At 36.5% G+C, this 18,844-nt stretch overlaps 1 protein-coding gene across 1 annotated transcript in view; it reads left to right on the forward strand.

The window, feature by feature from the left end:
* CNTN5 (contactin 5) overlaps positions 1-18,844 on the forward strand; it is a 720,133-nt gene that overhangs the window by 366,115 nt on the left and 335,174 nt on the right. Inside the window, exon 6 of the mRNA XM_036427705.2 lies at positions 15,864-15,959. Coding sequence (XP_036283598.1) covers positions 15,864-15,959 — 96 coding nt within the window. The remainder of the gene's footprint in view (positions 1-15,863; positions 15,960-18,844) is intronic.

An 18,844-nucleotide genomic window follows, 5' to 3' on the forward strand; every position in this document is an offset into this window, starting at 1 on the left:
CAAACACAAAAAAAGGAAAATATGTGAGGTGATGTATATGTTAAATTGATGGTAGAAAAGGTTGCAGACTTGAGTCCTGCTAAATCAATGTTTCTCTTTCTCTCTGTCTCTACTTCCTTTCTTTTTAAAATTAATAAAAATACATCCTCAGCCGAGACTGGTTTGGCTCAGTGGATAGAGCATTGGCCTGCGGACTGAAGGGTCCCAAGTTTGATTCCAGCCAAGGGCATATACCATGGTTGCGGGCATATCCCCAGTAGGGAGTGTGCAAGCGGCAGCTGATGGATGTTTCTCTCTCATCAATGTTTTTAACTCTCTATCCCTCTCTCTTCCTCTCTGTAAAAAGTCAATAAAATATATATATATATATATATATATATATATATATATATATATATATATATCTCCACCCTCAGTTGAGGATTAAAAAATTGATAGTGGAAATCTTTTCACACTGTATACATATATCAATTATCATGTTGTAAACTTTAAATATATTACAATTTAATTTGTCAATTATACCTCAATAATGTTAAAATATAATAAAGAACAAAATCATAAGCTTTCTCAATTTTCCTTCATATAAATTAATATTGATCTTGAAATTCTAAGCAATTTATTAAAACAAATGAGATGAGAAAAACACACAATATGTTGTTATTGAAAAGTGGCAAAATTCAGGCCGGCCCTGGCCGGAGTGGCTCAGTTGGTGGAGCAGTGTCCATGCACCAAAACGTTGCCTGTTCAACTCCCAGTCAGGGCACAAACCTGGGGTACAGGTTTGGAAGGCAACCTATCAATGCCTCTCTCTCATATTGATGTTCCTCTCTTTCTCTCTTTCCCTCCCTTTCTCTCTAAGCAAGTCTTTGGGCAAGACATAAAAAAAAAAAAGTGACAAAATTAAGGCATGTTTGAAATAGTAGGTTTTTATGCCTTGAAAGTAATCAGCTAAAGATAAGAACTTCTAAGCTTTTATATGGTAGCTAGTCAGGAATTGCAAAAGAAAAAGAAGTGGCAATCACTACACAAAGAATTGTATAATTTCTAGGGGTGTTCTTTAAAAAAAGTGAAACAAAGAAAATGAAAACAATGCTATTCTGAAAGGCATACTCAATATTTTTTTGCTGTATCCTTAGTGTCACTAAGTACCCAGAACAGAGTAAGCATAGAATCTATATTTGTTGAAAGAAATATTGAGTTATTGAATAAATGAGCTTCATGAAGAAAATATCTCATATGATTAGTCTTATAGTCTCAGCAAACTAGTACAATTCCTTAAACATACCAAGAATTCAATTAAATTTTATTAATTTAATTAAAATTTAATTATTATTGGTAATAAACCAACTAATCTCCTGGGATTTCTCTTTATATTGTAATGCTCCCTTTTTTCATTATTCTCTTTCTAGACTAACTCATGCCTTCAAAATGTTATGTCAATACAGTTCCCATTAAAATGTCTCATAGTGATTAAGAATGAGGACTCTGGAATCAGATGTCTCACTGGGAATTCCATCTATATTGCTTACCAGCTGTGTGATGTTGAACTCTGGTGTATAACTTCTCTGAACCTCAATTCCTCATTACAAAATAAATAAACACAAATTTAGACTTATAAAAGTATCTAACCAAAGGGATATCTTTTAAAATTTAAATGAAATATACATATAAATATGTAATTTTTAGTTTGGTGGTTGATAGGTATTAGGCTCTCAATAAATGCTATCATCATCATCTTGATGCCATTCTCCATATCTTCTAGAGATTTGGTTTGAGATGCCATTTGAAGTATAAGCTGATAAGATAATCATAATATTTATCACAACTAGTATTGGTCAGATCTTTTCAATTCAAGAACATAGAACGGCTTTCTTTTTATAAAATGAATACTCACGTCACCACTCAATTTTTATTCATTCAAAATTCATTAAATACCTAACAGTTTCTAACACATTATTCAAGCATGCAATGAATATTTATTTAATGAAGAAAAGTGAACGAATGACAAAATATGAGCTGCTATTTAGTGAAGATAGTACTAGACACTGGACACAGAATGAATATGCTACATATTCAAATAAAATAATGATATCAAATATTTTATTAAGGATTTACCAAAAACTAAGGCTTATTACTGGATAAATTGTAAGCATTACCCCCTGATAATACTTTTTAAGTATTATCATCCCTATATAAAAGTAAGGAAACAGACTTAAAGAAGCTTGTCTAAGTTACATGGGTAGTAAGTGAAAGAAACAGAATACAAACAAACACATGTCTTTCTAATTCTAACTTTTTTACTTTGCAAATATCCTATTTCTCTAAAGTCACTTTATAGGCTATATAAAAAGCCATTGACTCTCAAGTAGTAGAACATTATCTGTTAAGCCTTCTATTACTCTTAATTTTAGTCGACTAGACCAGAGGTCAGCAAACTATGGCCCATGAGCCAAATCTGTGTTTTTTTATAGCCCACAAGCTAAGGATCTATTTTCACATTTTTAATGGTTGAAAAATTCAAAAGATAATGCTTTGTCACATAGAAATTGCATGATTTTCATATAATTTTATATTTTTTCTTTTGACCTGCAAATTCTCAAGTATTTATATCTGACCCTGTAGACAAAATGTCTGCCTAGCATTGGACTAGATTCTGTGGGATGCCCTTTGGCAATGTGAGTAATTCATATACCATAGCTGATTTACAGATAAATGTACCATGACCAACAAGACATATCAGCCCTATAAAATTTCTGGGAACTGTTTCCTTGTGCTTTAATGCTAAAGATATATATATATATCTCCACTAGTATATTGAACTATTGAACTGATATGAAAACCAGTTTTGTTCTCCAAATAATTTCTTCATGTAATTAATAGGAATTTTCACACAAAAGTAATGTGTTTCCAATAAATGATTTAAATATGTATTCTGTCATTTAAAAATTATTTGCTGCTTTCATGGAGATAAATCATATGAGAAAAGAGCAGTGATTGAGATTTACAGAGGTCAATTTGTAACAAGTGACTTTTTATGTATGCATCATTTACTCATTCATTTATTCAACCTGTAATTATTGAATACCAGGCATTGGACTAAGCATAAGCAATACACTGCCAATGTCCTGGTTTCTCACCTGAAATAACTTATTATTTTATTTTTTCAGCATTGATATGCTGTATAATACATATGTGAGTAGCTACACACTATACATTAAATCTTCCCTAAAGCTTGAGTATTATCCAAAGACCACTTTACATATTCATTCAGCCTAAATGAAGACCACAGATTGAAACTTCCTGAGGTAATTGAAGCTAGAAAAGAACACTGCTACAAGGGCAGAGGAGAGAGATTTACTTTAAGGCAAAGAAGGCATAAGTTTTTTAGCAGAGATCTAAAATAGGTTGGAAATTGATCACTACTCTGCTGAGTTACTAAGTAAATAAGCTCCCTAAGATTTTTTAAATTAAACAGGGTGTAAATTATTCAGATAGAACTGTTGAGGTTATAGCTTGTAAAAGAAAAAAATGCAAATATGCAGTGTTTGATTTAATTGTGCAACAGCAAATGAGCTAAGGGAATCAAGAAAGCAAACAATTTACATTTTAAAGCATTTGAGCAGGGGGCCATGAGTGTTGGAAGTGATTTGCAATACTCACAGCAGTTGAAAACAAATTTGGCAGAGCAAAACACTCAAACACACATATTAATTAATTATAGAAAGTTCTGGTAAAAAGAAAGTAGAAATCAAGAAACCAACACAGACATTCTCATACAATTCAGGACTCAGTTGAATGTGGGAGGGAAAAATTTATTGTTTGGCTCAAATATATAGTACTCAGATACAAAAGTATGATTTTTATATGCAGAGTCAAGTAAACTGTTTTTAAAAATCTACTCACCAGTTAATTGTAATTTTTTATTAGACATCTATATATTGTATATAAAAGCCTAAGTGACCATCTGACAGGCCAACTGTTTTACTGTCTGATGTGCACTGACCACCAGGGGGCAGATGCTCAACACAGGAGCTGCTGAACTGTGGTAACTTCAGATGGCACACCCAGAACCAGACAGGAAGGAGCCCGATTCTGGGATGCATCACTTGAGAACTACCCTCTCACAATCAAGGACCCTTTGAGGATGTCAGAGTACCAGTTCCAGCCCAATCCCCGAAGGCCAGACCAAGCCTCTAGTACGGAAAATCAGAGCTTGTGTAGAAGAGCTGTTCTGAGTAGGAGCAGATAGAGCTAAAAATTTCCTCAGAGGAGTGGAAAGGTATTTAGCAGAGAGTTGTTTCTTTATGAAAATATGAAGTGTCCCAGAAATTTCAGATATTAATAGAAATAAATCAGGTTTTTAAAATCAGATAGGGACACCCTAGTTTCACACAAAGTAGAAGAGCAGACATTCCGGTCAATTTTAAACTTCATAGATCAATCTGGTGGCTTGGAGGTGTTATTGCATTCTAGTCTTCACTACAATCTATGAATACAGAAGGAGCTTATGTCCCACTTCCTCAAAACTGTAACCTTGGACTAATTCCTTTTACTTTTATCTCCTGCTTAACAAAGACTGGAACTGCATATATTTATATAGACAATAAAATATACTATATAAAAGACAATATGTGAAAGACTTTAAATATAATTAATTCATTTTGATATGAATGTAAACTCTTCTAATGTATAATTTAGAAGATAAGCAAGACACATTTTTCCCAATTATCTATAATAATAAAATCATAATATGCTAATTAGACCAGACAACTGAATGACCTTCTGAACGACTTTCCAAATGAAGCCAGTGCTGTGAAAGCCAAGCCCTTTGCATAAATTTTGTGCATCAGGCCTCTACGGGCCGAGATCTGCCCCTGTGCCCACCACAGTCTTGTGACCCATAGTTCTTTTCAAGGTGCACAAATTCATGCACTGGGCCCCTAGTAATATGATAGTTATCTTAGCCTTTTTTTCTATGTTCTTTTACCTTAGATCAATCATCATACAACTACAGAAAAATGTAGTTTTGTAAATAAATGGAATATATTTTATGCCAATAATAATTTTTAAGCCAGTTATCAAAACATAAATACAAAATATAAAATTTCTTTAATTTACTATTCATTGTATAATAATAATAGGTATTAGAAATATTCTATCAAATGTTTTTTTGTTTTGTTTTGTTTTTTATTGTTGATACTATTACAGATATTCCCCATTTCTCCTCCTTCCATCTAATCCCTGCTCACCCCAAGCTTTTACCACATTATTGTCTGTGTCCATGGGCTATGCATATAAGAATACATGTTCTTTGGTTGTTAATTTCTTACAGTCCCTCCCACACCTCTCCCCTCTGAGATCTGTCAGTTTGTTCCCTGTTTTCATGCCTCTGGACCTTGAGGCATTTTTCTTGTCAGTTTATTTTGTTCATTAGATTTCACATATAAGTGAGATCATGTGACTGGCTAATTTCACTTTTTTTTTTTTAATATATTTTATTGATTTTGTACAGAGAGGAAGGGAGAGAGAGAGTTAGAAACATCGATGAGAGAGAGTCATTGATCAGTTGCCTCTTGCACACCCCCTACTGGGGATATGCTTGCAACCACGGTACATGCCCTTGACCGGAATCAAACCCGGGTCCCTTCAGTCCCCAAGCCGACGCTCTATCCATTGAGCTAAACCGGTTTCAGCTAATTTCACTTTTTATTATACATATTTATTTTGTATATTTATATACTATAATTATATATTTATGTTTGCAGATTTAAATAAGTTCTGAATCATAGGAAACATATAATTAGACATTAAAATAAGTTCTGAATAGTAGCTTTAAGTTAGAACTATAGGCAGTAAATTAAAATAATGGAACGTTTAGTATCTTAGAGATTATCCTGTCCACATTTGGAAAATTGTTTTCTTTCAGGCTCTATCTGGCTATGCAAGTGTTTCCTTTGGCCTGCACAGTGTTTATTAAAACTAAGGACCCCAGGATGAAGCATACATTCATAATTATTACCTTACTAGGTGCACAATATTCATGCATTTGGGATGGGGGAGTGGTCCCTCAGCCCAGCCTACACTCTCTTGCAATTTAGGAACTTTTGAAGGATGTCCAGCTGATGGCTTAGGCCCAAACCATCAGTTGGACCTAAGCCATCAGTTGGACATCCTTAGCATTGCCATAGAGAGTAGAGAGGCTCCCACTACTGCTGCTGCACTTACCAGCTGTGAGCCCTGAGAGAGTACATTGATCACTACAGGGCAGATCCTGTGTCGAGTGTCTGCCTCCTGATGGTCAGTGTGCATCATAGCAACCGGTTGTTTAGCTGTTTGGTTGATTTGAATATTATCCTTTTATTATATAGGACTAGAGGCTCAGTACATAAAATGCATGTGTGTGGGAGTTCCCCTCAGCCCAGCCTGCACCCTCTCCAAGGGACACCTCAGGGAATGTCCAACTGTTAGTTCAGGCCTGGCAGTTGGGCATCCCTCTCACAATCCTGGACTGCTGGCTTCTAATCACTCACATGCCTGCCTACCTGGTCGTCCCTAACTGTCCCTCCTGCTAGCATGGTTGCCCCCAACTGTTCCTTGCTGCCAGTCAACTGCTGCGTCCCTGCCAGCCTAATCGCTCCTAACTTACCCCCTTGCCAGCCTAGTTATCCCTAATTGCCCCCCCGTGTCAGCCTAGTCACCCCTCACTGTCCCCCCTGCCAGCCTAATTGCCCCCAAATGCTCCCCCTGCTAGCCTGGTTGCCCGCAACTGCATGCCCTCCTCTGGCTTGGTTGCCCCTAACTGCCACCATCTGCTGGCCTGGTCACCCATAATTGTCCCCCTGCTGGCCTGGTCACCCCACACAGCCTTCTGTTCAGTCATTTGGTTGTCCCTCACTAACCCCACTGCTAGTCTGGTTGCCCCACACAGCCTGCTTGTTCAGTTATTTGGTTATCCCTCACTAACCCTACTCCTGGCCTGGTCATAGGCAGCCATCTTGTGAGGGTATGAGGGTTAATTTGCATATTATCTCTTTATTATATAGGATACTTGCAAGTCACAGGCAGGTGGGTTTGTTTCCTTTGAATAAACTACATCTCTGATTTATAGATGAAGAAGCAATTACAGGAAGGTTAAACCTTTGCTGCAAATTGCATAGCTAACTAATAGAAGAGTTCAGATTGGAAGTAATGTGTCATATTTTTCACAAGTGTTTTTTTTATAAGATTAATCATAATGATGATAATTGCTTCCATTTATTTTGCTGTGCCATGTGTTTTACAAACTGCTTTATATAAATTATTGTATTTAAGTTAAAAAAAAAAAACTATCTCTTGTGTGTGTGTGTGTGTGTGTGTGTGTGTGTGTTTATCCTCATTTTACAGATCAAGAAACTGAAACTGAGGGGTGAAATAGCTTATCTAGTTTTACCACTCCACTTGTAATGATTGTCTGTAGTTGGACCAAGGTGGTCAGGTCGCTATATTCACTCATGGAGCAATTGTTGGCTGTGTACTACTTAAGGAAAGGCTATAACCTTAGGTGACCTGATTCTCTGTAGCAAAGGCAGTCTCTAAAGAGGCCGAGAGCTGAAAGTTGTCTGTCATTGGAACTCCCAACAGCTGAACCAAGTCCTTCATTGAATAGGAATCATAGGCATACACTGCAGGGTACCCCACAGGTGGAGGGTATGTAAGTCGTTTCTATATTACTTATGTTTCTCCAGGAATTGTCGGGGGGGGGAGGGGGGAGAAGTGGGGGAAGAAGTAGGAGTTTGTTTTGAAAGAGTGTTGATGTAAAAGTATTGTCTAAAGAAGTGAGAGAGAATGGTCTCCATAAAAGTTAAATTGGATGTATAGAAACTCTGCCAGGGTTCATAGGTTTTTGTACAAAGGGCCTGCCTGAAGTTCATGATCATGAATTTTGCAAACAAAACTTGTCATCATTGTTGATGTTTTTCTCCATCCCCATTCCCTATCCTAGAGGAAAATAGCTAGCTCGTTCAATTTAACAAGCTTGAAGTTGTGCCAGGGGAATAAAATGGAGGGAGAAATGGGAAAGAAATCATGGTTATAGGCAAGGAAGTAATTATCTCATAAGATATTATAAAAGGTAAAACAGCTAAAAAAAAAAAAATACAGATAGGCCCAAAATCTTGATAGACAATAATAAGATCTCTGAGTTTTAGTAATTTATGTATTAAATTAATTGGTTTAACTAAAAAATTAGACCCAATTTTGTGGGTCTAATTTCAAAATCATAATAAGTGGTATATTATCTTTGTTATATTTTTCTTTTCAATGCTTGGCCTTATAATTTCCTGATATTTTTAGTGAATTTAACACTGATCTTAGTTGGGAAAAAATTGGAAGTAAGCAAAAAAAATTTTTTTTAATGAAATTGCTTATCCAAAGTATAAAAAGTTAAGTCAAATATCTACAACCCCTGCCTGGGTTCATAGACTATTGTCACATAAGTTAAACAAGTTTACATACAACTTTTACATTTGAGATTACTTCAGGACACATATTACTCACAGCTGAAGTAGCTTTTTGTAATGCATATCAAGATATCAAAGAAAAGACCTAAGATCAAAAGCATTTTTTTTCCCACGCTCTTTGGATAATTTATCTCTTTACAAGAGCAATTACAGTTTACTGTTTCACTTATAATGTAGATAAAATGTTCTCTTTCAAGGCAAACGTACACTAGCATGCTTTCATTTTCTCTTAATTGAAAATCCTTTGGATGATTCATATTTAAAAATATGTAAAGTGAAAATGGCAAGAGATTATTCATCTGACCTGTCATAAATAACCAAGGGAAACATGGGGATGAACAAACTTTCATTATAATGTGTCATTCTATCTTGTAAACTTCCCTCATCACATGTCCAGCTGTATCTTCATTCAATTTTTATCTTCATGTAATAGATCACATGTGTCAAACACAAGGCCCGCGGGCCAAATCCGTCCCGCCAGGCCTTGCAATGTGGCCCACACCGCGCTGTCATCACTGCACTCCGCTGCGTTTCCATCACAATGACAGTTTATGACTGTTCAGTAAACCATTCGGCCCATGATTTAGGCTGGATTTTAGATTTTGGCCCCTTCTCTGATTGAGTTCGACACCCCTATAATAGATGTAAAGTACTGATTTCAGAGAGGAACAGAAAGGGAGAGTTAGAAACATCAATGATGATAGAGAATCATTGGTTGGCTGCCTCCTGCATGTCCCCTACTAGGGATCGAGCCCACAACTGGGGCATGTGTCCTTGACCACTAATGAACCCAAGATCCTTCGGTCCACAGGCCAACGCTCTATCCACTGAGCCAAACTGGCTAGGGCAGAAAGTATTTTTTAACATACCTCTAATTAACCCAACTGATATTCTTAAAAGACAAATTTTATTAGCAATTAACCTTTTTTTATTTATTTCAGAGAGGGAGAGAGAGAGATAGAAACATCAACGATGAAAAAGAATCATTGATTGGCTGCCTCCTGCATGCCTCCAACAGGGGATTGAACCCACAACCCAGGTTTTTGCACTAGGAATCCAACAGGGACCTCCTGGCTCATAGGTCAATGTTATGTTCAACCACTGAGCCATGCTGGCCAGGCTATAAGTAACATTTTTTTAAAGTGATGTGATATCTCATCACAGATGACATAACAAATGTTTTAAAGAATTGTAGCATGACTTCATGAGAAAAATACATTGAAAATTCCAATTTATATCTCCCAAAATAAATATAAGAATTATTTTTCCATTTTCAATAAATTTCTCATTTCTGTCTTTCATCTGTCAGAAATGATTTCTAATAAGAGATTCTTTTGAAGATTACTTACAAATTACTAAAACCAACTTGGTCTCTCTTCCAAATGTTGGATTGCTTTTGTTCTCATACCTTTTTTAAACAACCACATTGTGTTTGATTTGTCAACTCACTGATTATTCACTGTGTGACAATAGCCATGTTTTTGTTTGACTTTCACATATATTTAATAATTTTTAAAACAGAGAAATTAATATTTAATTTCCAGAATGCCTGACATAGAATATGTTGGTAGACACTATGATTATTCATCCTCAATTTCTCTGTATTTCTCTTTGTTTTAAACATTTTAGAATGTTAGTTTCTGAAGGAGGTCTGATCAATTTTCATTACAGGATATTTACATAGGACACGAAAATCTGACAATGATCTGAATAATCCTATGATGATAATAATAGGGACAAGAGTACCACTGTCAAAAGTGAGGAGAGACTTTAATAGGCCATCACCTTGCAAGTGAAGCAGCAAGCACCAAGTCAATACCAGAAAACCTGTCAAAGGTTTTTATAGAAATCATAGAAGTGAAAACCATAAGGCCCCTCAGAAAGAGCACCCCTCCTAGTTCCTCAAGCTTACAGTCTTATATATGCATTTGATAATGAGACTTCAGCATTAATTAAACTCAAATAGTATTTTGTCGTTTTCAATTGTTTTTACTTTCTGTAAAGATTCAAACTCAATTTCAGGAAGTTTGGAATTCAGGCATCCTCTCAGAATACACAGCACTTTGAACCTGGAGAATTAATTGCGAGTGCCTGGAGCACTCACAGTCTGAGACTGCTGGCTCCGCCCCAGGCTGAAGGTGTAACCCAGCACAGTTACATCCATGCCCACTCCTTCCTCCAGACTCACACCTCGCACAAGCCAGACATTGCCACTTATTTTTAACAGGTTTAAGTCTAGGAAATTAGTGTCCAGGAGACAAATAAATCTCAGCACATCATTTCTAATTGTGTAAGACTTGTGTTCTCACCTTGACCCCTTTCCCCTCTCTTCCCAATAACTTGCTAATCAACTGTATTAAATAACTATAAGATCGGTGTTCAGGACCCCTTATGCAATTTTCTTCTTGTCAGTTTCCTATAACCTCTCTTTATCCTCAACACTTTAAAATATGTCACTTTTCTAGGGAATGGCTTTTGAAAGTGTGTATGTTTATGTGTGTGTGTGTGTGTGTGTGTGTGTGTGTCTGCGTGCGCGCCCACAAGCGAGTGTTTCACAGTATAACTATTTAAAGTATTTCAGTGGCCAAAACTGGTTTGGCTCAGTGGATAGAGCATTGGTCTGTGGACTGAAAGGTCCCAGGTTCGATTCTGGTCAAAAGCATGTACATTGGTTGTGGGCACATCCCCGGTAGGAGGTGTGCACGAGGCAGCTGGTCGATGTTTCTAGCTCTTTATCCCTCTCCTTTCCTCTCTGTAAGAAATCAATAATATATATATATATATATATATATATATATATATATATATATATATATTAAAAAATAAAATATTTCAGCGGGTGAAAAACCTTCCTACTTAGTTTGCGAAGTTGCTCAGACCTCTGTACCACCCACCATGATCTCTATGAAGTCTTGCAGGAGAATTTCTCTTAGATCTTTTCTTTAATTTTTATTTTATTTTATTGTTGACAATATTACAAATGCATCCCATTTTCTCACTTTTTGTCTCCCTCCCTCCAACCCCCACCCCACCCCAGGCCTTCCCCATGCTATTGTCTGTGTCCATAGGTAATGCATATATGCATATATGTTCTTTCGTTTATCTCTTCTTATTCCCTTCCCCCACCTTCACCCTTCAGACCTGTTATTCCTCTTAGATCTTAATACCCAATAATACTGTACTTCTCTTGAGTTCCTAAAGGTTTTGACCTAAAGGTAATCATGATCTCTAAGACTGGGGGCATAACCATCTTTGTTTTGCTCCTTGTAAGTTTAGCATCAAATTTATTGTCAACTTCTAATAATTTACAAATGTATATAACATACTAGAGGCCCAGCACTTGAGATTCTTGTGCAGGTAGGGTCCCTAGGCCTGGCTTGTGATCAGGCCCGTCTTCCCCAGCTGCCTGCAGCTGGCTCCTCCCCATGCCACCACCCACACCCCGTTCCCCATTTGCCATCAAGTGATTGGTGCTTGACTGCTCAGGGGAAGGGACCAAGAGATGATCAGAGCACCTCATAGTGACTGGTCCAGCAGTCATTCTGGTTGTTTTGCCTTTGCTGTTATGATCAATTTGCATACTACCCTGTTATCATATAGGATAGAGGCCTGATGCTCTGGTGGTGGTCAGCTGGCCTACCCTGAAGGGAGTCCTGGATCAGGGTGGAAGGAGCCCATTGGGGGGGGTAAGGCTGCCCTGGGCGAGGGCCTGGGGCAGTTTTCAGGTCAGTCATGTCCCTAGCTACATCTGGTCTAATTAGCATATTACCCTTTGGTTAGTATAGATATTCTTAAGTGCTTATCTTTTTCCTATATATAGTATTCTTACCACACATACTCTACCTTCACTTGGAATTTGTCAACTACCTGTTTTTCTTTTTGTATTATATACATATATATTTTAAACTGTCTCAATCCTTTGTGGGATAATTCAGGGAAGAAAGGAAAGGAGTCAAGAAGGCATGCAGAAAGGACAGAAGGCAGGAAGAATGGAGGGAGGGAGGAAGGGAAAAAAGGAAGAAGAGAAAAGAAAAGGAAAGAAGAAACTTAAAATGTATGTGTGTATTTGTATGTGTGTGTATGTATATATATGAAAGTGAGAGAGGAGAGAGAGAGAGAGAGAGAGAGAGAGAGAGAGAGAGAGAGAGAGAGAGAGAGAGAGAGAGAGAGAGAGAGATGGTATCTTGGTGTGCTTGTAGCTTACATTTAATAGAATAATGAAAGCATCTGCATGGGAAATGTGCATGTGCATGGCATATGGCATGCACTGGTAACTCATAAGTATGACTGTGACAGTTGGAAGCTATGATGGTTTGGGCTCATGCATCTGTTCAGTGGCACAGACTCCTCTGAGCTGGGTCTTTGGACAGTTGGCCCACGTACGTATGATTAGCTTATATATTTAATCTTTTCTCTGCAGCTTTTCTGGATCACTTATCTTAGTGTTCTATGTGAAGTTTGCACTGGTAAAATTTTGCTAAATGAATTGAAGAAATTTGTCTCTCATCTTGTCAACAAGCTTCAAATCACACATCCTAAATCTACATTCTCTCAGTTTCATCATTAATTTGAACACCTCTTCTTATCTGCATTGTTTATTGAGGATGAATAGGTGTGATAATTTTGTAAGCTGCAGTTCTGGTTAAAGATTCACTATTAAGCTACATGAGCTTCTTATGTTCTTTCCAAGTTTATGAACTGGGAAAGAACATAAGAAAGACACAGCCCAGGACCCTGTGAGTCTTGACCACAAACTTCCTCTTCCAGCCTATTGCTTATGTATTTGTCCATACCCTTTAGAGTAAGTCCAGAAAAATGTTTATTTCAGTTCACATTTCAAACCTGAATCTTTTGTTTCATTCCTCTCCTTAATATATCAGAATGTGTATCTATTAAATAATGCGATAAGCACCAAAGTCCTCTGATGAGTTCCTCCCAAGAGATTAGCTGCTTTCTGTTAGCAATGAGATAAAAACAACAGCTTTATTGTCACTCAGATTGCTTTCTCTATTGTCATCTCTACTCCAACCAAGAAATTTCCCCATAAATCATTCTGCCTTTGATCAAGCAGAATCTTGAGTGACACAAGGACCACTTTTAGGTTACAGAAATATTTCACTTTTTTTTTATAGGCAGAAGGATTTAAATTAAAAAAATGCACTCTCCATAAAAATGCATACCTCTTTTCAGTGTTTTTCTATATGTCTTTATGAAATATAAAAATGATTTATTCACAATTGAAAAAAATAAACTTATGTTTGTACAGCTGGTGCTATAATACCTAGGAAATAATGACACAGAGACAATTCCAGGAGGACATGTTGAATTGTACCAGTGTTAACAGGTGACACAAAATAAAGTAATTACAGATGAATGTTATCTTTTGGGTCACTGTGATCTCAAAACACAAATCAGATCATAACAATTCCATAATTTTCTTTTCTGCCTTGTGTCTATTTTCTAGCTCATGCCTATAGTTGAATTTCTCAGGAATAGGCATTCATTTAGTATTGTTTTCTATTAAAATATTCTTTTTAACTATAATAGGTTGATTGGAAATGTCATAATAAGCATAACATAAAGTTGTAGTGGTAAATGTGTTGGAAGCTACCCTTATACTTTTCAGAAATCATCTAGGAAATAGAGTTAAAATAAACTGATATGCAAACAGCTTTCCAGAGTTTATAAATCCAATGAAGATGAAGAGAAGAAAGTAAAACGATATATTCTCTAATCCTTATGGAGCAGCTCCTGCACTGTGCTGAGTAGAGGCAAAGCAAGTCAACTTAGAAACCATGCCATGCTTTGTTTTCATATTGAGATTACGTGTTAGAAAAATAAGAAAACTTCTATTTCTAAGAATTTATAGCCAAGAGTCGCAGATATCTGAAATTGGATGAACTTGATTTTTACTAGAAGTTAGTGTGTATGTTTTCAAATGTAAACAACAACCACCAACAAAAGTAGAACTGGGACAATGCTCTCTTGCCACTTGGAGACACACATAAATATTTATAATGAAACAAAATTAGGTGTAAAATGCTAAACAGTTTTTTAAATAATGAAAACCTCTTTGACTACTTATTTATAATTCTGCCATTACTATTTATTAGCCCTTTATGATTTTGAATGTATTTAGCATTATTTTATTATAAATTCAGCATATAAGTAAATTGTTAACCATCGCTCACAATATCTTAAAAAGGTTCTTAGAATATCGAAGTTAATGATGTATCTCCTTCATATCCACTTAAATATATTTTCCTTGACTGCTTGTTTTAATCATTTGTCAGATTAACAAAGATTAAATTTGAGTGTCTACATTGTATTACTCTAAAATACACTATTTTATCATGAAATATGAAAAGTTGAAGGAAGTCTCTTTTACAATTGATGAATAATGGAAGGAAAGGCAAAACATTTTCCACAAGAATTTCTCACCATGGGAACATGGTTTTACAGAGAATTCTGGGACAATGTTTACTTATGAAAATACTGAGCTCCTACCATTTCTAAAAAACTATTCTAAAAATCATGTCTTTGATCAACCTAGCCCACGAAATGGGAAAGGTACATATCTACTGAGCAATGAATGTATTAATAAATAATATGAGAAATGCAAATATTACACATAATTCTCTTTTAGGTGACTTTATTTTTAGGACAATATTCAAAATTGTGGAAATGTCATATAATTTAAGGGAAGATAATTGAAACCCAATTAATGCTATAACCCTTCAGATCTATTCGAGTTTAGATTGCTGTAATACTCCCAGAGTAATCAAAATATGTGAGTGTAATTAATTCATAAGGCCATTCCAGGCTTCTATAAAATGAAAGCAACATGACTGATCCACTCACATTTACAGAAAAAGATCATTTTATAGCCTCATTATGTTTCGCTAGAGCACAAGTCTCTAATTTGACAAACGCATGCTTGGTTTTACACACTGTTCCCAGCATGACCCATAATGAGGCATGTGGTTGGACAGCAGGTACCCCTAACCACTTCTATTTCTCTTCTCACTATGAATGAATGGGTTTTATTGGCAGTAGAAAAACCAATGCATGGGAAATATTAAAAAGAAATAAAAGAAAGATGTTATGTGTTATAAATGCATTGTCTAATTTCTTGTTGCACTGGCAACTTGTATGCCCTGTAGATAAAGAGTGTGCATACAGTCTGAAAACAATGGTACTTAAAATGAGCTGGCATAGATTTCTTTTTAAGGCCCTCTTCTCCCTGGTTAACAAACAAGAAGAAACCTTGTCTGGGTAGGAGAGAAAGGTAAGTACAAGTTACAAAAGTAGTAGTTCTTTACATGCCATTAAGCCCTGTGTCTAAATGCTGTGTTGTGTTGACAGATCTGGGAAATTTTAGTGGCCGGACGAGAAGTGCAGTGTCTGTGAGGGAAGGCCAGGGGGTTGTTCTGCTGTGCTCTCCTCCGCCTCATTCACCAGGTACAGTAGGATTCATTCTCTCTTGTTGCTGCTTTCCTTTTACTACATGCTCCCACGTTAGAGGGTGCGTTGACTGGGGAACCTTCTAGGGGAAATGTGCATGGTTTCCTTGAAATGTGTCAGAGTTCCAGGCGTGTAATTAAAGATCAGATACTGGAAATAAACCCGGACAAGAGACTGAGCTCCTATGATAACATTGTTTTATTGCCGTTTTCACTCCTGACTGTTGCAATGATGTCTCTGCCTGCCACCAGTGAGGAATATATTGCCTGGAGCATAGGGGAAGTGATAAGCTGAGAGAGTAAAAAGCTTTCAAAATTATTGGGAGTGTCAGAGTTGAGTTCACTGAATACCAATGTGCCTCTTGTCTCAGAAGATAAGCTGGTCACTGGGTTGTGTATGGTATTTATCAAACGGGAACAAAAAGAGCTAAGATATTTTTTTATGAGTTTCAAGTAAAACTATAGTGTACTTATCATTTTTTGGCCACTGGAGCTCTTGTAAAAGTCATGACGAGGTAAGTACTTGATGGAGTTTGGAGTAACTTGATGGTAAATTGTGCTCAGGTTAATTATAGTCCCTTTTGCCAACTCAAAGCTAATTGTACTCATTTTGTTTGAGTCCTATAACTTAAAATGAGTACCGTATAGCAGTGTCCAGCATCTGAGAGAGAAAGAGAGAGAGTCAATGTCTGTTTCTATATGAGAAATAACGAAGATCTTAGAGTTAACAATTGCAAAAAGAATTCAGGGTCCTGGCATCTCAATATTTTTTTTTTTTTTTTACTGTAAATGCCACACTTGTTTTTAGGTTGTACTTATTGGTCTAAAAAAAGGGGTCCGATTTTGTCCCACCATAGATAATTCTTATCATAAATTACAAGAGGACCTTGTTCAATTTTCTTAAAGAGTTTCTCACCTTTACCTGATCCTCCTCCTAGTGTTTTTAATGGAAAGAAAAGTACATTATATATCAAAAAAGAAAACATTTGAAACAATTTTGTTTTGAAATTATTGGTAGTATGTAATAATTCCTGAGTTGCACCTACTTAGATGAATAATTACTCTGGATAAAAAGGAAGCTGAGGAAGAGGAGAGAAACCAATAGGCTCCTTAAAGGATAAAAGTATTCACTGGCAGATTTATAGGAATAAATAACATGTGGGGGAAAAGCAAGATTTTCTGAGATATAATTTGTATTGCAAGGCTGTTGGAACTCGTTTTAAAAATGCTAAATGGCAGAGGATGATACAAGACATAAAACTACCAGCCTACATACACATATACAGATTATCTCATTTGCAAAGAAAACTACATAGAAAAGATTTCCAGTGGGAAAGAAATAATATCATGAATTGCATACACCATAAGTGTAAGATAAAAATATGTATTAGTAATGGATTCAATAAAAATGTGATCTCAGGTTGAGACTATAAGAGAAAAGCCAGATGATTGATTGCTATCAATCACAATTATGAGTTATCATAATTTCTTATGTTAAATTAGGGGTGTCGAACTCAATCAGAGAAGGGGCCAAAATCTAAAATCCAGCCTAAATCGCGGGCCGAATGGTTTACTGAACAGTCATAAACTGTCATTGTGATGGAAACGCAGCGGAGTGCAGTGATGACAGCGCGGTGCGGGCCACATTGCAAGGCCTGGCGGGACGGATTTGGCCTGCGGGCCTTGTGTTTGACACATGTGTGTTAAATCATAAGAAATATTAGACTGAATATATAATTTAAGATTGCAGGACAGGTTGTATTCTATTAATACTAAGCACTCATTGTTATGTCAAATTATCTACTCAAACATCAGTGTTATCACAACAAAGCTTTAGGGGAGATATGCACGATCCAATATAGCTGAGCATTCAGGCCAATGTCTAACACTTATCAAATAAGTAGTTACCCTGATCAGCCCAATCCTACACATCTTTATCTTTGTTGAATATTTCAAGATTCTGGCTCCAATGGAAACGTTTATATTCCCTGAAAACTTTTAGCTTTCCTAAAGCCTTTTATAGTTATGGCTATTTATTCTCTCAAATTGTATGTACATTGTGAGTTTGGAATGTTTGTATCTCCTTTCTCCTCATTGCCCATTCTCTGTTATTCCTCTTTGCAAACCCTCAGTTTTGAATTTCAAACCATCAGACTCTAATCATCAACACGCTCCCTGCTCATTCCCTTTGAGATTTTTCTCCACCAACTCTCTCAGCTGATAGCCATTTTATTGTGAAAGGAAAGCAATTAGAAGATAACGCCCACAGCCCTCAACCTTCTTCACCAAATCACACACTCATTAGCTTCTGTACTGACAGGCTCTAGCTTCTCCTTTTTAATATAGAGATATTATTGTGTTTCTAAGGCAGTGGTCGGCAAACTGTGGCTCTTTGGCCCCTTGAGTGTGGCTCTTCCACAAAATACCACAGCCTTGGTGAGTCTATTTTGAAGAAGTGGCATTGGAAGAAGTTTAAGTTTTAAAAATTTGGCTCTCAAAATAAATTTTAATCGCTGTACTGTTGATATTTGGCTCTGTTGGCTAATGAGTTTGCCGACCACAGCTCTAAGGGTAATTCCTAAACTTGTGGCCTCAAATCTTTTTTTTTTTTTTTTTGTACTCCTCCTCTACTTTCTCCTTCTCCTCCTCCTCTTCCTCCTTTCCTTTCTTCTTCCTTTTTTCTTCTCCTTCTCCTTCTCCTTCACCTTCTTCTTCCCCTCTTCCTCCTCCTTCTTCTTTTTACCTAGCTAAAGAAGTCTCTTCAGTAATTCTGCATCTTTAGCAGAGATTGTTTATTCCCTTCTGGATCATTCTCAACATCATGCAGCATTACTTCGCTTCCTCCAACTGAAAACACAACAAAGCAAAGCTCTCTTGACTCAT

This window comes from Pipistrellus kuhlii, unplaced genomic scaffold (assembly GCF_014108245.1).
Source record: "Pipistrellus kuhlii isolate mPipKuh1 unplaced genomic scaffold, mPipKuh1.p scaffold_m20_p_9, whole genome shotgun sequence".
Taxonomy (NCBI): Eukaryota; Metazoa; Chordata; class Mammalia; order Chiroptera; family Vespertilionidae; genus Pipistrellus; species Pipistrellus kuhlii.